The 23,667-nt window shown below is 43.5% G+C and overlaps 1 protein-coding gene across 1 annotated transcript in view; it reads left to right on the top strand.

The window, feature by feature from the left end:
- Positions 1 to 23,667, top strand: part of DPP8 (dipeptidyl peptidase 8) — a 179,092-nt gene that overhangs the window by 27,398 nt on the left and 128,027 nt on the right. The window contains 1 exon segment of the mRNA XM_069221452.1: positions 2,085 to 2,220. Coding sequence (XP_069077553.1) covers positions 2,085 to 2,220 — 136 coding nt within the window.

The following is a 23,667-nucleotide window of genomic DNA, read 5'->3' as shown; positions in this document are numbered from 1 at the left end:
TTCTGAGGATGGAGAAGGAAATGCTATTTGTAATGTTGGTTCTCCATCATAGTACTTGTATTGAATTATAAATATCCCAGCAGCCTTCTTGTGAGCCATGTGCATAGTCTGGTTTCTGGGTATCCATTTTGGGCCTGCCCTCTTTAAACAGACTGCCTGGCTTACCCTGCTTTGCAAGATGGATAGTGCAGTTTCTAGAACCTTTAGTGTTTCGGTGTCCATTTTCACACAAGTTCATACAAAGGAACTCCCTTACTAGCTTTATTTTTCATCTTTAAATATTATTCTACAGTATTTCTTTGACTTGAATAGTCTTTATTTTCAGTAATTTAGTATAATTATAGCTGTTTTTAAAGGCAGAAATGTTGCTTCCTATGGTCTTGTTTTCTTTGTTAAATTATTTCCCAACTTGAAAATAACACATTTAAAAAAGGACTTATGGAATCCCACACAACTGTAGATATTCTAGTGTTTATGAATTCAGCGAGAATACTCATGATGGAGAATATTAAATTGCCTAGCTTTCGTAAGGGAAAGTCTCAATTTTATTAAGGATGTGGAGGTGAGGATTATGCTTTATGCTTTACTTTCTCCCCTCTCTCCTCTTCGTTTTCTTTCTTCTTTTCACTCTCCCTTCTTTCTTCTTTCTCTCTCTTTGCAAAGAAAGAGAGAGAGAAGAAGGTAAAGCATAAAGCATTATCCTCACCTGCGGTCCTGACATAGATCTAGTATTAAAAGTAACGTTTCCACTGTCAGACATTTTTATTACGCCTTAGAATCCCACGAGGTCAATCCATGTCAGTGTGTGTCATTGAAACAGGTCCAGAGTGTACTTACTAGCCCTTATGCCAACATTTTATGGCAAGAGAAATTCCCAGTAACCTCTTGAAGTGTTAGTGACCAGTCAGAACTCCAAATAAAGGATCTTAGTGGATCCCAAACGACCTCCAGGATTTCACATCTGTAAGTAATGTCCACAACTGTGGCTCATCAGTGGATTGCCCATACAGGACAAAAGTCGCCAAATGAGACCTAACTGTTTCAGCTAACCTAGCGTATTTTGACTCTGAATCGCAGGAAACATTTGAGTGTTTATATGTATGCAGAGGGACCAGCATTTAGCCAGTATTGGCCCCTTAACAAAGCTGCGTCCTGTGAATGGTCGGGTGGGGAGGCAATGAGCTGACTTGGTGACTGCTGTACAGGTGTGGGGCTGACAGCACGACGGGTGCATAGATGTGGGTCTAGCCAAAATCACACTAGGCGCATGATCTAGAACAATGTGGTTGGCAAAACTGCGTACAGTGAGCAAGCCGTACAGGAATAAACCCAATATCTGCTTGCTGTGCGTGGAATATGTTACACAAGTGAGGTTGCGTATGCTGTACAGGTTGACCTGCCAGCATATTTGTCTACTTTCCAGGTGGAGCTGGCAGGCACTGGCAGGATGCTGTGTTGTGCGGGACTGACAGCACATTGTTGTCTACTGTACAGATGTGGAGCTAACACAGGAGATACATATTGTACTTGTGTGCAACTGACAGCAGAATACACGCATTCTAATAGCATTCTCAGTGTATCCCAATTCTGAAATCCTAAATGGTGAGGGCATTGTGATACTTGCCCCAGATTTAGACCTCTAATAATGGAATAGAGTCTTTTGTTGTGTCTATGAAATAAGAGAAAAAGAATCGAGTAGAAAAAAATCCTATTGCAAGCATTTTTCTTCCAGTTTTTGTCCAGCAGGAACACATTTTACAGTAAGTATTTGTAACGCCAAAATGTCATTCTTTTTCATACTATTTTGTTTATTTTGTGCTCATTAGTGATGTATTTGCTTTTTGTAGCAACTTGGCTTTCTTCACTGCAAGAATGTTTCTCTTTTAAGATTTACATAACTGTTGTTGACCATTTCTTAAAATCTACAATGCAGAAAAAAACCACATCTCAAGAAAGATTTTATTAAAAAGGAGAATTATAATTGTAGATGTTTTGTTTAAATACCTAATCTTGCACACGTTCTGATTTACATATGGGTTGTGTTTTTGCCATATTTTAAACATAGAATGCTTTTGCCTATGTAGCACTGCAGCATGCTTGTCAGCAAGTTCAGCAACTGGGAGACCCCACACTGCGTGCATCTTTATAGACTGACAGGCTCTGCATCACAGCCAATGTATCACAGCAATGAATTCTGGGCTAAAGTACTTGAATGGGCAGGTACAGCCCCTTTTTTGGTGTACTCAGTATGAATCTAGTATAATGCTCTAAAGGGAAGATGAAATATGAATACTTTTATCAAAATGCAATTTTAATATTGTATCATTAACTTACTAAATATTTTCCAAAAGCACGTCACTGAATCTAGCTACCCGGTTAGGGACTTATGTGTTCTGTTTCTCCCAGTCTTTAGTTAAGAACTATCAGTCCTTTTCAGCAGCCCTGCAGCCAGGTGTCTAGCATAGAAACAAAGGCTAAACTGATATCTGGTGTGGCCCATGATAGTCTTTAAGCAGTGGGCCTGACCCATTGGGCTATGATGGCAGATCAGAGGATTCTTCATGTGAGGGGCTGGAGGTTGGGAAGAGGTCAGCATACCTACCTCCACAGGACCTCTTTCCATTTTCTGATTGTGTCCTTTATGAACCCGCAGTGTACCCAACCCTTTGAGGGCAAGGCCAAAGGCTTTGGATAAGGGAGAACATTCCTACCCGAGGGACACATTAAGTGCTATGCCCTCTCTTTGAAAAAGAGATGCTTTCAGTCGAAATCCTGTAGCGGTAGCACAGGGAGGCATCCCTTAGTTTCTCCTTTTAAAACCCACTAAAAACCCCAACAACGCTGCCCTCCCGAGCCATGATTAGCGAGGATTCTTTCTTGTTTTTAAGGACTTCGTTTTGGATGCTTGTGTACTTGCAGATGACCTCGAAAGGGACTGTTAAGGTGTAATTTAACCCACCTCATGCATCATCGCAATGCATTGGATGTGGAGCCCTGTCACAATGGTAATATTGATGAAGTAGATTTTACAAAAGGCCTGGAAAACAGTTCTGACCCGTCTCAATGAGGAAGGACTATGCTATGGGGTGTATATTCAGACATTGTTCATTTTCAGAAGGTTCCAGGACACTAACCGATTTACATTGATTTTCATAAATTGATGTATTTTATCCAGATTAGACTTTTCATAATCGAGGCGCTACAGAGAATCTTTCTAATAACCAACCCAGGATAGTTCTGGGCATCCATATAGCTCAATGATGCATACCTCCTTTTTGCAATCATCCTGATTATTCTGATTGTATGAAAGTTTGCAAATTTTCATACTGTAGTAACAAGTAGTTTGGGGCAGGCCTGGTTTAATTCCATTGAAATCATATCACTTTTACTTAGAACACAAGCTCCTTTGTTTCAGACTCGTGGCTCCATTCTTCCACTTTAATTTCCATTTCACAATGCCAGCGTACCAAGACTTCTGTACAAAATGTATTAATATTGCCCAGCTCGCTTACTTCAGATGTTCTATCCATTACATATCCTTTGATGTTCAGTTGAAGTGCATTGTGATTGTTGGAGTGTGTCTTTTAAAATTAATACTAACGTAAAAGGTTTGCAATATATTCTTGAAAGATGCTGCTTAGAAAATGTGTTAACGTAGAAATTAATGTACGCGTTTGAAATGTGCCCACTGGAAGTGGCCACCAAGGTACACGAAGATTAATGAAACTAATTAATGATGAATTAATAATGCATAATGTATTGAGTTGTATTAGCATATTATAATTAGAGTCATGTATTATGGTTTTGCTAAATTAATCACTAGGCCTTAGTTAGAGAGGGTCTGGGCATAGCTGCCTGGTCTCTTATTAAACTGTGTTTTTCTAACGTGCAATGTGCTGCTTGCCTGAAGGACACAAAGCTGTACTTTTCCAGAAGCTAGAGATATGTCTGTAGCCGTAGTAAATTCTTTCTCATGGGACCCGACTTGCTCAAGGAGACATTCTTGCCGAATGCAACAGTGTAATTCCTGACAGGAGAAGACAATGGGACTACTGACTGGAGCGTAAAGTGTAACTTTTCTTACCTGACATTCCACCCGATGAAGACGTCAATTACAGGAGCCGATCAACTGTATGAGAACTGTGTTTTGTGGAAAATTCTAGTGAGGCGTGTGGAGAATTATTGGACAGAGATAATGATGCACCAAAATTGATCCAATGAGGAATTAAGGGCTAGTTCAACTGTTTTGATATAACCGCAGGACCCGAGAAGAAATGTTATTATTATGAGCCATTATTAGCCATACTCGACTATTATTGGGACACTTTTGCCACTATTCTTTGAGACTTTGCTGTTCTGATATCTTAACCATCCTCTATTAAATCCTTACCTGATACTTACTTCTCCTCCTTATGAGGAAAGCGCCTTACTCTTAGCTATGCCATATTGAGACTTTGCCCTGTCCTGCTCTTGCTGATGCTGAATCGACTGATGTCCTGAGGACGAAGACTGATGTTGATTGCTGATTCATTGGAGGGGTAACTATCTAATGCAAATTGTAATTGGCTGTTTGCCTTTTCTTTCTAGGTACCAACTGCTCTTTTGATAGAGGCCACAGTTAGATGTTTTCTAAATTGGTGTTGCTAAATTGTTTTGCATGAAGCCCAACATGCTGATGCTAATTCGAGGTTAGTTAAGGTGTTCACTAAAATCTGACGCAAATAGACAAATGACTGGGTTCTTGCTTTGTTGAATTATATACTAATGAGACTTTGCTAAGCTGTTTCCTATTAATGAAGTGTTAAGGCTGAATGAATATTCTCTATGCATAGATTAAGTGTGTTCCAGTTACAAGTTTGACGAGTTACTAATGAGATTGATTGCTAATAAGATTAACGAAAATGACTATTAGATTATAACAAATAAGGAATAAATATCCTAACACTTAACTAAATTGGTGTGGTTATTCATGACTGAAAGGTCATGGTGTGTTCACTTTATCGAGTCTTATTGAATGTTATTGATCAACTTGTTGATTAGGTATTGTGAATATTGATTGACTTATTGTCATATTGATTGTGATGTTAAAAAGAAATCTCGTTCTGGGAAGTCTCCGAACGTGGTCAAAAGGTTCATCGGCCTAGGCGTGTCGCCTTGTAAGTTTACTTATCAAGGTCCTGACGCGTTATCATTTTTGGTAGCAGAGGTAATGGTTTGGCCCTTTGGGGCCCCAGGACGAGGGACCACTGTTTGATAAGATTGTTGGCTCAAAGGGTCTGGTAGAAATTGATGTGCGTAGTTTGGAAGTAAGCAAGGTGTATTGGAAAATTGGGTTTTGGGAAAAATTGTATTCTTTTAAATGATACAAATTGAAAAGATGATGTGCCCCTAAGTCCCAAATGACTTTCCCGGAATCTCGGAGCCTGCTGAAGTGAGTTGGGTATGTTCTCGGCGTTCTAGTGATAGTGTGGATGAAGTAGGTTTTGCGCTTGCGCAGTTTATGCATACCGCAGGTGAACTGTGAGGTTTGTGAGGATTTTAGGCCAAATGATGTTGTTTTAGTAGGAGTGTGCGTACTCTGCAGTATGAGAGTAGGGAAGTCGGTGAACTTCATGTGAGTGTGGCGCTTTGTGCTAAAAATTGTCCACGTGGTTGTTGGTGATGTACGGACCCTGCGTGGTGTAAGACTCCGGAGTATATTGATAAGTGTATGAGACACTTGGTTTATGTTGTAATTTGTGCGGTTTAAGTCAGCGTGAGTGAATGAAAACTTAGATGGAGATTTGGTGAGTTCTAAAGTGCACTAGAACGACCCATTGACAAGTCGAGAGTAGAATTTGCGGGTCAAATTTTGCTTGCGAGTGCGGGATCTGAGAAGGAGAGAGTAGCAGCCGAGGCTAAGCAAAATCTCTGTAATGTTCTGAAGCGATTGTGTTACCCTTTTCATGTAGTAAACCGGCAAATTTGAGTTTTGTTGGTGCTCGCAATATGTTGCATTAGTTTTGTGTGAATTGAGAGTGAGGAAGACAAGCCGCAAGACTTTGTCAGACGCAGTGTGTGTGTGAGTGTGATGTCATTGGAGCCGCGCTGTGATAGGTTAGTTAGTAAGAAGGGTCGCACGCGGATTGGCAGCCGTCCGTGAGAGGCAATTGGTTGAGAAGGTAAGCGAAGAGAGTTCTGGGAACTAAAGTCACTTCCTGATTCGATTGTGAACAAAATAAAAGACGTAAAAATTAATTTTTTCAAGGCTTTAAAGAGCACTTTGAGGGGAGATGTGTACATTACCGCGAGTGTAGGGGAGCCTACACTGCCAGAGGATACACCGGCTTATGCCGTAATGTAAGAGAGGGGAGTCGCGCCATGTCTTTGGCTAAAGCAATGGTGCAAAGCGACAGAGAAAGAAGGGTGTTTAGCGTTTCCGGAGCACGGAACGTTCAATATAAGGATTTTGGAAAATCTACAAAGGGTGTTAAATGAGCTAAAGCCACCTCCGAGGCCAGCACAGTTTGAGGCGCTAGCAATTTGGGAACTGATGGCAATACGACAGCAGCAACAGAAATTCAAGAGGAAAATGAGGAAAGCAGAAAAGACACTAGCAGAGGCTAGGTGGGAGAGTGCACAGAGAGTTTGGAGGAGAGAAACAATAGATGGAGTTAGGATGTTTCCAGCAATAGCTCAAGAAGGTGAAGAGAAAGGAGGGAAAGCTACTTGTAAGACTGACAAGAGTTCTTCTTAAGACAAAGAGGCTAAGAAGCCCTAGTCAGAGATAGACGACTCAGACAATGATGAGTTCCTTAATCAGTTACTGAACGACCGACCACCGCCATATGCAATAGATGACAACAGACCGAGTACTAGTACAGGTCCTGTGAGTTCGATTCAGAACAAGGTGATAGTGAACCCAATACAGGTTACTCCTGTCTCTACACCAGTTCCGGTGCAGAGTAGTATTAGTGTGTCTACTGCTCCAGAGATGCAACCTCAGATACAGCCACCACAGGTTCAGAGACTTTACCCTGATGTCCCAATATTAGAGACTACCACGAATTTGATGGTGCCGTCAGACCCGACATATACGAGACCAAAGCTGATACAGACCAAGCCAACTCCACCTTTACTGCCCCAGGCACAGCAACAAATGATTCCGAATTACACTTCGGTCACAGGACCGCAGTCAGCCATAGCTCCAGTAATGAACCAGAATATGGGAGTTAATGTTCCACAGGTTTTTGGGAAGCAGGCAGACACCAGCTGCCATATCCTTGCCCATTACAGTTGGTCCACCGGTACCATTGTATGCACAGGCGAAGCCTAGTGTATGTGATCAAGTAATAATGACCCAAGAGATGACAAGAGGAGGGTTTGTAGGGAGCTCTCAAGGGGTGACTCCAGTGGAACACAAGAGGAAAAAGGTGGAAGATGCCACCACGCTTGCACATCAACACAAGTTTTTGAGCAGTGTCCATACATAGCAGTCCTTAAACATATCCAGCAATGGAAGTGCGATGGGTGCTAACCCGGCCGGGCACCTACCACCCAAGGTGTCCAAAAACCGCTGACGGGAGAACGGTCAGTGGTTACGTAGACTATATAAACAAAAGGCCAGGGCACACCGAAGAAAGTTCTGTGTGGTTGATCCAAGTGGTCATTCAATCAGAGTCTAAGTCCAAAGAACAAATGAAACTAGACATTTATTGACGGATGGAAAGGTGTGGTCAATATTCAGGTCAAAGACCACATGTGTCACAAACAAACCAAAATATAGCCAGCAGCCGACACGTGTTTCGTCTCCTAGACTTTATCAAGGCTTTGGATATGCGACGATGGGCAAAAGTAAAAAAAGGAGTTCCGTAAAAGGCGTGCCTCGTTTTCAGTCTCAAAGGTGGCCAATGACATCCAAAAATTGGAAGTAATGACTGGCCCTGATAAGCCAGAGACTGGAAGATATATTATACATTAAGATTCATTATCTTCCAGTCTCTGGCTTATCAGGTAAAATGTTGCCCAGTGGTGCCAAATCCAGGTGTGATTATGTTCCAGGTTCCATGTGATGCAGAATGGTTCACAGTAGTTGATTTGTCCCAAGCGTTCTTTTCCGTGCCTCTTCATGAGGACAGCCAATTTCTCTTCAGTTTCAAATTCCTGGACAAGGTTTACAATTGGTGTCCAATTCCTCAAGGGTTTTTTGAATCACCTTCCATATTCAATCAGATACTGAAGAAGGATTTGGAGTCATTGGAATTGCCTTTCCAATCAACTTTAGTGCAATACATTGATGATCTGTTGATCGCATCTAAAACGAGGGATGAGTGCAAGTACGATTCGATTGCCTTACTGAACCATTTGGGAAAGAACGGACACAAGGTGTCCCCAAAGAAACTGCAATATTGTCAGAAAGAGGTGAAATACTTAGGTCATCAAATTGAGAAAGGGTCGAGGAAGTTATCCAGGGAGAGGGTGACTGCCCTGTTGCAGATGAATCCCCCGACACGGAGAGATGTTAGGATGTTTCTGGGAATGGTGGGCTACTGTCGGCAGTGGATCCCGAATTTCTCAGCCATCTCCAAGCCATTGGTGAGACTGACGGTTAAGGATGGGCCGGATGTCATAGTACTGTCAGAGAAAGAAATGAAGGCATTCACTGAGTTAAGGGAAAGCGTGTGTTCGGGTCCAGCTTTAGGTATGCCTGACTACACGAAGCCTTTTGTTCTGTTTTGTCATGAACGTGATGCATGTTCTTTGTCTTTCCTGACACAGGTCCATGGAGGTGTAAACCGACCAGTAGCATATTTTTCAGCTACTTTAGCAGCCTTACCAGGTTGTCTGCGTGCAGTAGCAGCAGTTGGTCAAAGCCTCACACAGTGTGAAGGCATAGTGATGGGACATCCTTTAACAGTCATGGTCCCTCACTCAGTTGAGATTTTGTTAACCCGCACAAAAACGCAACACATGACAAATGCAAGACTGACAAAATATGAAACGATTTTATTGGGGTCACCAAATGTAACGTTGAAAGGATGTACAGTGTTGAACCCGGCAAGTTTGCTTCCAAATGAAAACACAGAAGTTGAAGATGTTGAAGATGTAGAACATGATTGTCTTGAGGTAACAGAAATATGCACCAAACCAAGGCCTGATATTAAGGATACCCAATTGGAAGAAAATGACTAAATTAACTTTGTTGATGGCTCATGTCTGAGAGACTCCATAGGAGTGCTGAGAGCTGGATACGCTGTACGTACGATCTCGGGTATCCTGGAAGCGTCTTGGCTTGAGAGAGTATATTCTGCTCAAGTGGCTGAATGGGTTGCTCTTACTAGAGCATGCCATGCTTCTGCTCAGCTGAGGGTGACTATCTATACTGATAGCCGATAAGGATTCGGAATTGTCCATGACTTTGGCCAACTATGGTCACAGAGGGGTTTCCTGACCTCTTCTGGTTCTCCAGTGAAAAATGGTGAAAGAATTAAGGAGTTGTTGCACGTGATTCAGTTACCTCATGAAATTGCTGTGGTGAAATGCAGTGGTCATCTGAAATCAAAAGACTTTGTTTCAATGGGAAATGGATATGTGGATCAAGTCGCAAGGTTTTGTGCATTGAACTGAATATCGTTCAAAGATCAGTGGGAATTGTTACCCGAAACCGAAAATGAGACATGCACAGGTTACGCATTAAGGGTGATTGACACGTTAGAAGCAGGGACGTGCCAGCGAGGATGAGAAGCGGTCTTGGGTTAGGATGTAATGTGTACAAAGACCAGATGATTTGTGGGTTTCAGATGAAGGGAAAATGGTTTTGCCGAACAGTCTCCTGTCACAGTTTGCAAGGTTTTACCATGGCCAAGCACATATTGGGAGAGATGCCATGATCAGGTTGTTCAAAATTGACTGGTTTAACCCGAAGTTCAGACAAGCCGCAGAATTGATCTGTCACCGGTGTATCATCTGTCAACAGATGAATGCTGGGAAAGGGACAGTGGTGAATTTGAGCCACATCGGGAGAGCAGGAGGTCCATTTAGCAGAATACAATTGGATATTATTGAGATGCCTGTGTGCGGAGGTCTGAGATATGTGTTAGTGACTGTGTGTATCTTTAATCACTGGATTGAAGCGTGCCCTACACATAGGAATGACAGTCTCACAGTTGCAAAGCTGCTGCTTAGGGAACTGATACCACGTTTCGGGTTTCCGATCTCTTTAGAATCAGATAGGGGAAGTCACTTCAACAACGAGGTGGTTTAACTCTTGTGTGCAGCATTAAACATTGAACAGAAATTGCACTGAAGTTACCTCCCTGAAGCATCAGGACTAGTGGAGCAGATGAATGGTAACCTGAAGTCGAGAATGGCAAAGATGTGTGCAGCCAAGAATTTGAAATGGCCTGATGCGTTGCCTTTGGTGTTAATGTCAATGAGAAATACACCCAACAAGAAAACAGGACTATCTCCTCTTGAGATTCTCATGGGCCGAGCTATAAGACTGCCCGCAGTACCTGCAAATGCTCTTGTGAATATCACGGATGTTATGGTGTTGGACTACTGCAAGGGTCTGGCTGACGTGGTCCGCTCTTTCTCTCACCAGGTGGAAGCTACCACCCTGCCACTGATAAATGATCCAGGGCACAATCTGAAAGCTGGGGACTGGGTTGTCATCAAGAAACACGTAAGGAAGTCGTGTTTGGAGCCACGTTGGAAGGGGCCATATCAAGTAATACTGACAACTACAACTGCTGCGAAGTGTGCGGGAATTCCAAACTGGATCCATGCCAGTCACACGAAAAAGGTGACGTGTCCAACTGATGAGGAAGTCGAGTTGTTGAAAGTACCAACAACAGAGAAGGAAGTCTCAGGGCCGGAGAGTGATCGAAGGGTAACTGAGACAGAAAGAGAGCCCGTTGAGGACGGCTTAGTCACTCCAGTTAGAGACAAAGGAGAGGAGACCCAGAGGGGTGACGGTGAGCCTATCTCAACTGAGGCACCAGGAGGGCCAAGTCAGAAGGAGGTTCTCCCAGAAGCAGACGAATATGGGAATGTGCTAGAGCCCCTGACAGACCCAGAAGGCGAAGGAGTTGAGGCGGAAGAGTGTCAGAGTGTCCAAACTCCTCCTGAGCAGATTGCAGGTCCATCAAGAGAAAACACCATAGAGTCAGAGGAGGGCGAAGGGTTGCCACAGGAGAGATCAAAGGCCAGAGAGATACTGAAAGGAGATAAGTGGCCAGAATTGCAAGTGATTAAGGGAAAGGTGGTTGTCGAAGACGCAATAAAGGAAGAGCTGAGTGAAGGAGAGTTGCAAGGTGATTGCATATTGAAAAGAAAGAGAGTAGCGAACAGAAGATACGCAGGTCCTGAATGGGCGTATGCAACGTCAGCTGAATGGCAGCAAGAGTTCTTGCTGTTTTGCTTTGATTGAGAAGTCCCAGGTCAGTACTTTGGCACCTGAGTATGGCCAGAGAGACTTCGTTGGCATAAAATTGAGTTAAAGAAGAAAATTGAAAAAAGAGACTGATAACTTACCGGATGTGACACTGATAACCTGAATAGACTTTTGAAAAAACGATTATGACAAGTTGCTAACCTGAATTGACAAGGATCCTGGTAGTGAAACTAAAAGCTGTGAATAATTGCTGAAGAAAACTTTTTCTTGCTTTAATCTTGCTGAAGAAAAAATAATAATAATGAGTTTAACAATCCTCTGTTGGTTGTTGTTTGAACAAATCATCCTTCACTTTCTGATTCTTTACAGATCATTGCTAACACTAGAGAGGATAATAGGGGAAGTAGGTTTTGTAAATGTTTGGGTGTCGGTTTGGGTGTTGTGTGTGTGATATTCATCATAGTTGTGATTGTGGGTATGCCATTGGTGGATAAGAGTGGATCTAACAATGCTACAATTCCTGAGACCGCCACTGCACTAACAGCTTGGGAGAGGTTTGAGCAGGATACAAAATATTTGCATGAGGGGACTAATGCGAAAGGGGAATTATCAACTAATGTTTTCTATCGCTTGCTGAGTGAGTATGTTGACACAATGGATGCGAACGATTGTCATGTGTGCACACAGATTCCTGTTTCGGTACAAGAAGGGGTTACCTATCATAGTTTGCCATTAACATATGGGATAAGCTGTAGTCTGTTACTAACAAGATTCTATAACCAGGAAGAGATCCAATATTTTTACTCCAATCACGACCTTGTGTTTTCTTATGTGCCTATCATAGAGGATTTGAGTTGTGTAGCTAAATACTATAGCATAAAGTTAGTTAAGGGATTCTTTGAGGCGACACTAACAATTAGTACATCTTATGCACACCGCAATAATTTGACATGTTTGCTTACACCTGTAGAGAAAAGTTTTCTAGATCACACGGAAGATAGAAGAAGGGCATAGAAGGGTAAATTAGAGAAAGGATTGCAGCAGCGAGCTTTCGTTAGTAGTGAGAGTTACAGTGAGGTTTGGGAACAGGGGAAGTTAGCTTTAGATGCACCACACGTAGACAAGCTTTGCATATCTAGACCAAAGTCGTATTATGACAATGTGTTTATGGGAATGAGTGAATGTCAGCATGTGTTTTTGTTTCAGAGTAAGTGGACGTTCATGTTAAATGGACAAGATTCAGCGATCTCTGGGATCTATTATATATGTGGACTTAATGCTTATTACCGTCTTCCAAAGGGATGGTATGGGACATGTTATTTGGGGATAGTTTTCCCAAAGATATATCAACTTGAGGACCTGAAAAGGTTTCCGAAATTGTCTGAATTACAGCGAAATAGACAAAAGAGAGAGACTGCTGCTGGTGTAGTAGGAGACATATTTGGGGCGATAATTCCTTCAGTGGGAGTTATCTTAAACTCCATAAAGATTTGAAAGTTGTCTACTATTGTGGATAACATGCTGACAAATTTTACAGGGGCTATAGTCCTGATGGATACTGAACTTGCTGCGGAGAGAGCTATGACTCTTCAAAACAGGCTTGCTTTAGACATTCTTTTTTTCAAAAAATGGCGGAGTTTGTTAGATGCTTAATGAGCACCATTTTTGTGCATATATACCTGACAATAGTAATGAGATTGGAAGTATGTTTACTAACTTGACTAGGGATAGTACGGATTTGAAGGAACTAAAAGAGCCAGGCATATGGGAAAAGGTCGGAAAAGGACTTGTTTCAGTGGAAAATTGGTTTCGTAGTATTTGGCATGGGATATTGGCGAAAATAATACAGGGAATATTAATTGTTATAGCTTGCTTATTTGAATTATGGCTGTCATGTAAAATTAGTAAAAGAATTACATTGAAGATATCAAAAAATAATAAGAGGAGGGAAGAAAAACAAAGGGAAATTTTTTTAGGGCAAAATCACAGGGGGAAAGATTAAGAGAAGAAATTGAAATGAAGGAATTCTAAAATGTAAAATGTAGGGGAAAGGTTTGTGTAATGACAAGAGTCATCAGAGGAGGGATTGTTGGAGTGTGTCTTTTAAAATTAATACTAACGTAAAAGGCTTGCAATATATTCCGTAAAGATGCTGCTTAGAAAATGTGTTAAATTAATGCACGCGTTTGAAATGTGCCCACGGGGAGTGGCCACCAAGGTACACGAAGACTAATGAAACTAATTAATGATGAATTAATAATGCACTAATGTATGGATTTGTATTAGCATATTATAATTAGAGTCATATGTTAGGGTTTTGCTAAATTAATCACTGGGCCTTAGGTAGCTAGGGTCTGGGCCTAGCTGCATGGTCTCATATTAAACTGTGTTTTTCTAACATGCAATGTGCTGCTTGCCTGAAGGACACAAAGCTGTACTTTTCCAGAAGCTAGAGATATGTGTGTAGCCGTAGTAAATTCTTTCTCATGGGACCCGACTTGCTCAAGGAGACATTCTTGCCGAATGCAACAGTGTAATTCGTGACAGGTACAAGGCTGTCTAGACTAGAAGAAGACAATGGGACTACTGACTGGGGCGTAAAGTGTAACTTTTCTTACCTGACATTCCACCCGATGAAGACGTCAATTACAGGAGCCAATCAACTGTATGGGAACTGTGTTATGTGGAAAAGTCTAGTGAGGCGCGTGGAGAATTATTGGACAGAGATAATGATGCACCAAAATTGATTCAATGAGGAATTAAAGGCTAGTTCAACTGTTTTGATATAACCGCAGGACCCGAGAAGAAATGTTATTATTATGAGCCATTATTAGCCATACTCGACTATTATTGGGACACTTTTGCCACTATTCTTTGAGACTTTGCTGTTCTGATATCTTAACCATCCTCTATTAAATCCTTACCTGATACTTACTTCTCCTCCTTATGAGGGAAGTGCCTTACTCTTAGCTATGCCATATTGAGACTTTGCCCTGTCCTGCTCTTGCTGATGCTGAATCGACTGATGTCCTGAGGACGAAGACTGATGCTGATTGCGATTCATTGGAGGGGTAACTATCTAATGCAAATTGTAACTGTTTGTTTGTCTTTTCTTTCTAGGTACCAACTGCTCTTTTGATAGAGGCCATGGCTAGATGTTTTCTAAATTGGTGTTGCTAAATTGTTTTGCATGAAGCCCAACATGCTGATGCTAATTCGAGGTTAGTTAAGGTGTTCACCAAAATCTGACGCAAATAGACAAATGACTGGGTTCTTGCTTTGTTGAATTATATACTAATGAGACTTTGCCAAGCTGTTTCCTATTAATGAAGTGTTAAGGCTGAATGAATATTCTCTATGCATAGATTAAGTGTGTTCCAGTTACAAGTTTGACGAGTTACTAATGAGATTGATTGCTAATAAGAGTAACGGAAATGACTATTAGATTGTAACAAATAGGGAATAAAAATCCTAACACTTAACTAAATTGGTGTGGTTATATATGACTGAAAGGTCATGGTGAGTTCACTTTATCGAGTCTTATTGAATGTTATTGATTAACTTGTTGATTAGGTATTGTGAACATTGATTGGCTTATTGTCATATTGATTGTGATGTTAAAAAGATATCTCATTCTGGGAAGTCTCCGAACGTGGTCAAAAGGCTCATCGGCCTAGGCGTGTCGCCTTGTAAGTTTACTTATCAAGGTCCTGACACGTTATCATGATCACTCAGGTTTCTAGGTTAGACCACCATTCAGATACTTATGCCAATATTCTACTGTTAGCAGGAAGTAATCAATTACTGTTGAGGCACTACTTTCATTGTAAGTGTGGATTTGTAAATCATTATTCTCTTAAGAATTTCTAGCCGAGATTAAACATTCTCTTGCGCAAACACATTTCATATTTTTCACCTTATATCTGTTCTATCATGATGCAGAAAGGGACTTCCTAGTGAGCTCTTGATTTCGATCTTAACTTCGGAATGTTTCCCCATCCTCCCATCCTGGCCATTCAGAGTTTGCTGAAAATATTCTCACAATTTTAAGTCCTTTCCTTTGAACGAAAATCATCAGCCAGAGACTTCACTGAGCTCTTGACCCCTCTGGTATGGTTTGCAGAAAAAATATATATGGGGTGTGAATTTAGGGGAAAGAAAGGCGATCAAGGACTAAGTAAGGTATAGTGTATAGAAACGGTGCACTCACAGGGGAACACCCAGACCCCTATTCAGTTTACTAAGTAAACAACAAAGAATACAAAGCATGTGTGAGGCACTCGTTCAAAAGTAATTAAACCAATTAAGAAATATGTAAGAGAAGTGTCTGCCAGAAACATTACATCCAATAAGTAACGTTGCTGAAAGTCCACAAAGAAACAAATACATGTACGACTCCTGAAGTATTATCCAGTCCTTGTGATTTATTCATAGAATGCTCCGTGTTCCATAGAATAATGAAACTTCCTCAGTTGGATACATCGAATTCAGGTAATGGAATAAATAAATTCTCCGGTACACCGTTGATAAAGTTCATAAACAAACAGCCAACACGTGTTTCGTCTCAGGGAAATTGCCCCAAACGACTTCTTCAGGGCTGAAATTTCATCAAAACAGAACACTTGAAATAAATAATATGTTGTGATACATTGTCAAAGCCCATGCCACCAAACACCGGGAGTGAAGAACCAAAAAGAAAAAGGCCATGAGTAAGAAAAAGACCTGGACGCCGAAATATAGGAAACACCCATCAAAGAATTGAAAAATCAGAACAAACTACTAATCAATTAAAGTAATCACAATTAATAACGACCACTAATGTCCCAGGAGATATACCCCGTGAATTGATTAGCCATGAATATGATAAAAGATCCCCCTGTCCAACAAACTTCAGTTAGCAAGTACCTAATAAATTGGCAAGTGATAATCCTCCAGTCTGGTTAAAGAATAACGTTGTATATATCCAACCGCGCTCTCCGCGCCGGTAATATCAAAAATTCAGAGTGACTGGCTGTAGGAGGCTGGACTGGCTTGTAGTGAGTACCAAGGGGTACTTGCACCTTGCACCAGGCCCAGTTATCCCTTATTAGTGTATAGGGTGTCTAGCAGCTTAGGCTGATAGATAATGGTAGCTTAGCAGAGCAGCTTAGGCTGAACTAGGAGACGTGTGAAGCTACTACAATACCACTTAGTGTCATATGCACAATATCATAAGAAAACACAATACACAGTTATACTAAAAATAAAGGTACTTTTATTTTTATGACAATATGCCAAAGTATCTTAGAGTGTACCCTCAGTGAGAGGATAGGAAATATACACAAGATATATATACACAATAGCAAAAATATGCAGTATAGTCTTAGAAAACAGTGCAAACAATGTATAGTTACAATAGGATGCAATGGGGAAACATAGGGATAGGGGCAACACAAACCATATACTCCAAAAGTGGAATGCGAACCACGAATGGACCCCAAACCTATGTGACCTTGTAGAGGGTCGCTGGGACTATTAGAAAATAGTAAGAGTTAGAAAAATAACCCTCCCCAAGACCCTGAAAAGTGAGTGCAAAGTGCACTAAAGTTCCCCTACGGACAAAGTAGTCGTGTTAGAGGAATAATGCAGGAAAGACACAAACCAGCAATGCAACAACTGTGGATTTCCACTCTAGGGTACCTGTGGAACAAGGGGACCAAGTCCAAAAGTCACAAGCAAGTCGGAGATGGGCAGATGCCCAGGAAATGCCAGCTGCGGATGCAAAGAAGCTTCTACTGGACAGAAGAAGCTGAGGTTTCTGCAGGAACGAAAAGGGCTAGAGACTTCCCCTTTGGTGGACGGATCCCTCTCGCCTTGGAGAGTTGTGCAGAAGTGTTTTTCCGCCGGAAGGACGCCAACAAGCCTTGCTAGTCGCAAATCGTGCGTTTGGTGTTTTTGGACGCTGCTGGGGCCCAGGAGGGACCAGGAGGTCGCAAATCGGACCTGAAGAGAGAGGGGACGTCGAGCAAGACAAAGAGCCCTCACTGAAGCAGGTAGCACCCGGAGAAGTGCCAGAAACAGGCACTACGAGGATGCGTGAAACGGTGCTCGCCGAAGTTGCACAAAGGAGTCCCCCGTCGCCGGAGACCAACTTAGAAAGTCGTGCAATGCAGGTTAGAGTGCATGGACCCAGGCTTGGCTGTGCACAAAGGATTTCCGCCGTAAGTGCACAGGGGCCGGAGTAGCTGCAAAGTCGCGGTTCCCAGCAATGCAGCCCAGCGAGGTGAGGCAAGGACTTACCTCCACCAAACTTGGACTGAAGAGTCACTGGACTGTGGGGGTCACTTGGACAGAGTCGCTGGATTCGAGGGACCTCGCTCGTCGTGCTGAGAGGAGACCCAAGGGACCGGTAATGCAGCTTTTTGGTGCCTGCGGTTGCAGGGGGAAGATTCCGTCGACCCACGGGAGATTTCTTCGGAGCTTCTGGTGCAGAGAGGAGGCAGGCTACCCCCACAGCATGCACAAGCAGGAAAACAGTCGAGAAGGCGGCAGGATCAGCGTTACAGAGTTGCAGTAGTCGTCTTTGCTACTATGTTGCAGGTTTGCAGGCTTCCAGCGCGGTCAGCAGTCGATTCCTTATCAGAAGGTGAAGAGGGAGATGCAGAGGAACTCGGATGAGCTCTTGCATTCGTTATCTGAAGTTTCCCCATAGACAGAGACCCTAAATAGCCAGAAAAGAGGGTTTGGCTACCTAGGAGAGAGGATAGGCTACTAACACCTGAAGGAGCCTATCAGCAGGAGTCTCTGACGTCACCTGGTGGCACTGGCCACTCAGAGCAGTCCAGTGTGCCAGCAGCACCTCTCTTTCCAAGATGGCAGAGGTCTGGAGCACACTGGAGGAGCTCTGGACACCTCCCAGGGGAGGTGCAGGTCAGGGGGGTGGTCACTCCCCTTTCCTTTGTCCAGTTTCGCGCCAGAGCAGGGGCTAAGGGGTCCCTGAACCGGTGTAGACTGGCTTATGCAGAATTGGGCACCTCTGTGCCCAACAAAGCATTTCCAGAGGCTGGGGGAGGCTACTCCTCCCCTGCCTTCACACCATTTTCCAAAGGGAGAGGGTGTCACACCCTCTCTCAGAGGAAGTTCTTTGTTCTGCCATCCTTGGCCAGGCCTGGCTGGACCCCAGGAGGGCAGCTGCCTGTCTGAGGGGTTGGCAGCAGCAGCAGCTGCAGTGAAACCCCAGGAAGGGCAGTTTGGCAGTACCAGGGTCTGTGCTACAGACCACTGGGATCATGGGATTGTGCCAACTATGCCAGGATGGCATAGAGGGGGCAATTCCATGATCATAGACATGTTACATGGCCATATTCGGAGTTACCATTGTGAAGCTACATATAGGTAGTGACCTATATGTAGTGCACGCGTGTAATGGTGTCCCCGCACTCACAAAGTTCAGGGAATTGGCTCTGAACAATGTGGGGGCACCTTGGCTAGTGCCAGGGTGCCCTCACACTAAGTAACTTTGCACCTAACCTTTACCAGGTAAAGGTTAGACATATAGGTGACTTATAAGTTACTTAAGTGCAGTGTAAAATGGCTGTGAAATAACGTGGACGTTATTTCACTCAGGCTGCAGTGGCAGGCCTGTGTAAGAATTGTCAGAGCTCCCTATGGGTGGCAAAAGAAATGCTGCAGCCCATAGGGATCTCCTGGAACCCCAATACCCTGGGTACCTCAGTACCATATACTAGGGAATTATAAGGGTGTTCCAGTAAGCCAATGTAAATTGGTAAAAATGGTCACTAGCCTGTAAGTGACAATTTGGAAAGAAATGAGAGAGCATAACCACTGAGGTTCTGATTAGCAGAGCCTCAGTGAGACAGTTAGTCACTACACAGGTAACACATTCAGGCACACTTATGAGCACTGGGGCCCTGGGTTACCAGGGTCCCAGTGACACATACAACTAAAACAACATATATACAGTGAAAAATGGGGGTAACATGCCAGGCAAGATGGTACTTTCCTACACAACCCCCCCCCAAACGAAGGACAATAAGACTAGCCATGACCTGATGAGTCTTCATTGTCTAAGTGGAAATATCTGGATAGTCCATCTGCATTGGAGTGGCTACTCCCAGGTCTATGTTCCACTGTATAGTCCATTCCCTGTAGGGATATGGACCACCTCAACAATTTAGGATTTTCACCTTTCATTTGTTTTAGCCAAAGTAGAGGTTTGTGGTCTGTCTGAACAATGAAGTGAGTGCCAAACAGGTATGGCCTCAACTTCTTCAGAGCCCAGACCACAGCAAAGGCCTCCCTCTCAATGGCAGACCAACGCTTTTCTCTAGGGGTCAACCTCCTACTAATAAAAGCAACAGGTTGATCCTGGCCCTCAGAATTAAGTTGTGATAGGACTGCCCCTACTCCTAATTCAGATGCATCAGTTTGGACATAGAATTTTTTAGAGTAACAAGGGCTTTTCAGGACAGGTGCAGAGCACATGGCCTGCTCCAGCTCCTCAAAAGCTTTCTGACAGTTTGCTGTCCATAATACCTTTTTAGGCATTTTGTTGGATGTGAGGTCATTAAGAGGGGCTGCAATCGAGCCATAGTTCTTAATGAACCTCCTGTAATACCCAGTGAGGCCTAGGAAGGCTCTCACTTGAGTCTGAGTGGTAGGGGGAACCCAATCAATAATTGTTTGGATTTTCCCCTGAAGTGGTGCAATCTGTTCCCCACCAACAAGGTGTCCCAGATAAACCACCTTACCCTGCCCTATCTGGCACTTTGAAGCCTTGATAGTGTGGCCTGCCTTTTGCAGGGCCTCTAAAACTTTCCATAGGTGGACCAGGTGATCATCCCAGCTGGAGCTAAAGACAGCTATATCGTCCAAATATGCTGCACTGAAAGCTTCCAGCCCTTGCAGGACTGTGTTCACCAACCTCTGAAAAGTGGCAGGTGCATTTTTCAAACCAAAAGGCATTACAGTAAACTGGTAATGTCCTCCAATGGTAGAAAATGCAGTCTTAGGTTTAGCATCTTCTGATAATTTGATCTGCCAATACCCTGCAGTCAAATCAAAAGTGCTTAGATACTTGGCAGATGCCAGTGTATCTATAAGCTCATCTGCCCTGGGTATAGGGTGAGCATCAGTTTTGGTTACCAAGTTGAGACCTCTATAGTCTACACAAAACCGCATTTCCTTCTTTCCATCTTTAGAATTGGGTTTTGGTACCAGTACCACAGGAGAAGCCCATGGACTGTCAGAGTGCTCAACCACTCCTAGTTCCAACATTTTCTGAACTTCATGCTTTATGCAGTCCCTGACATGGTCAGGCTGCCTATAGATCTTACTTTTGACAGGTAAACTGTCTCCAGTATCTATAGTGTGCTCACACCAAGAAGTGGTACCTGGCACAGTAGAGAAGAGTTCAGAGAATTGATCTAGGAGATTTATGCAATTATCTTTCTGCTCAGCAGTAAGACAATCAGCCAAAACTACACCTTCCACAAGAGCATCTTGATCTGTGGAAGAGAAGAGATCAGGTAGAGGATCACTGTCTTCTTCCTGTCCCTCATCAGTTGCCATGAGCAGGGTGAGATCAGCCCTGTCATAGTAGGGTTTCAGGCGGTTGACATGGAGCACCCTAAGGGGACTCCTGCCAGTGCCTAAGTCAACTAAATAGGTGACTTCTCCCTTCTTTTCAACAATTGTGTGGGGACCACTCCATTTATCTTGGAGTGCTCTTGGGGCCACAGGCTCCAAGACCCACACTTTCTGCCCTGGTTGGTACTGAACCAAAACAGCCTTCTGATCATGCCATTGCTTCTGGAGCTCTTGGCTGGCCTGAAGGTTTTTACTGGCCTTTTTCATGTACTCAGCCATCCTTGATCTGAGGCCAAGTACATAATCCACAATATCCTGCTTAGGAGCTTTTAAAGGTTGTTCCCAACCCTCCTTTACAAGTGTGAGTGGACCCCTAACAGGGTGTCCAAAAAGAAGTTCAAAGGGGCTGAAGCCCACTTCTTTCTGGGGTACCTCCCTGTAGGCAAAAAGGAGGCATGGTAGAAGGATATCCCATCTCCTGCGGAGTTTTTCAGGGAGACCCATAATCATGCCTTTGAGAGTTTTATTAAATCTCTCCACCAGTCCATTTGTTTGTGGATGATAGGGTGTTGTGAACTTGTACGTTACACCACACTCCTTCCACATGGCCTTTAAGTATGCAGACATGAAATTGCTTCCCCTGTCTGATACTACTTCCTTTGGGAAGCCCACCCTGGAAAATATTCCCAGGAGGGCCTTTGCCACTGCAGGAGCTGTAGTGGTCCTTAAAGGAATAGCTTCAGGATATCTTGTGGCATGGTCCACTACCACCAAGATAAACCTATTGCCTGAAGCAGTAGGAGGGTCAAGGGGGCCAACTATGTCAACCCCTACCCTTTCAAAGGGAACCCCAACCACAGGCAGTGGGATAAGGGGTGCCTTTGGGGTGCCACCTGTCTTGCCACTGGCTTGACAGGTTTCACAGGACTTACAAAATTCCTTTGTGTCCTCAGACATTCTCGGCCAATGAAACAGGGGAACAAGCCTGTCCCAAGTTTTCATTTGTCCTAGATGCCCAGCTAAGGGAATGTCATGTGCCAGTGTTAGGAGGAACTTTCTGTACTCCTGAGGAATCACTAATCTCCTGGCAGCTCCAGGTTTAGGATCCCTATGCTCAGTGTACAAGAGGTTGTCCTCCCAGTAAACTCTGTGAGAGTCACTGACATCCCCATTAGCCTGTTTGACAGCTTGCTGTCTGAGACCCTCTAATGTGGGACAGGTTTGCTGTGCCACACTCAGCTCCTCTCTGACAGGCCCCCCTTCACCCAAAAGCTCAGCAGTGTCTGCTTCCATCTCCTCTGGTGTAGGTTCTGCACAGGGAGGGAATTCTTCTTCCTCAGAAGTAGAATCCACTGTAGAGGGAGAGATAGTAGGAAGTGGTTTGCTTCTACTAGCCCTAGCTTTAGGGAGCACTTGGTCCATTGTTCCAGGATCCAAGCTTCCCTGTCCTTTTTGCTTTTTGGCCTGAGCCCTTGTCAAAGCAAAAATATGCCCTGGGATGCCCAGCATTGCTGCATGGGCCTCCAACTCCACATCTGACCAAGCTGATGTCTCCAAATCATTCCCTAATAGACAGTCTACAGGTAAATCTGAAGCTACCACAACTTTCTTTGGACCAGTAACCCCCCCCAGTTGAGATTTACAACAGCCATGGGGTGGCTAAGTGTGTTGTTGTGAGCATCGGTTACTTGGTACTGGTGACCAAGTAGGTGTTGTTCAGGGTGGACCAGTTTCTCCATGACCATAGTCACACTGGCACCAGTGTCCCTGTAGGCCTGAACCTCAACACCATTTATTAGGGGTAGCTGCTTGTACTTATCCATATTAAGGGGACAAGCAACTAAGGTGGCTAAATCAATAGCCCCCTCAGAGACTAACACAGCCTCTGTGGCCTCCCTAACAAGGCCAACCCCAACTAAATTACCAAAAGTGAGCCCAGCTACTCCCTTAGATTGGCTATTAGTAGGTTTGCTCCCACCACCACTGCTATTAGTAGGGACACTAGGTGTAGCAGTAGGGGTTGTAGTGGTAGGAGCAGTGGTGCCTTTCTTTGGACAACTGGGATCTGTTGTCCAATTGCGTTTTATTTTACATAAATAGCACCATGGTTTCTTTTCCTTGTTCTGATTAAAGGAGGATTTGGACCCACCACCCCCACCAGAGTGTTTTTGTGGGCCTGATGAAGACTCATTTTTAGATTTGTCCCCAACCTTGTCTGAAGACTTAACATCCTTCTTTTTGTTGCCATCTTTGTCACCCCCTGTATGAACTTTTCTGTTCACTCTTGTTCTGACCCATTTGTCTGCCTTCTTTCCCAATTCTTGGGGAGAGGTCAGATCAGAGTCCACCAAGTACTGGTGCAACAAATCAGACACACAATTATTAAGAATATGCTCTCTCAGGATTAAGTTATACAGGCTGTCATAATCAGTAACTTTACTGCCATGTAACCACCCCTCCAAGGCCTTCACTGAATGGTCAATGAAATCAACCCAGTCTTGTGAAGACTCCTTTTTGGTCTCTCTGAACTTTATCCTGTACTGTTCAGTGGTTAAGCCATAACCATCCAGGAGTGCATTCTTAAGAACTTGGAAATTATTAGCATCATTTTCTTTCACAGTAAGGAGCCTATCCCTACCTTTTCCACTAAATGATAGCCATAGGATAGCAGCCCACTGCCTTTGAGGGACATCCTGTACAACACA

This window comes from Pleurodeles waltl, chromosome 3_1 (assembly GCF_031143425.1).
Source record: "Pleurodeles waltl isolate 20211129_DDA chromosome 3_1, aPleWal1.hap1.20221129, whole genome shotgun sequence".
NCBI lineage: Eukaryota > Metazoa > Chordata > Amphibia > Caudata > Salamandridae > Pleurodeles > Pleurodeles waltl.
Note: the sequence above shows the minus strand (reverse complement) of the source record. Positions and strands in the feature narration are given on the sequence as shown.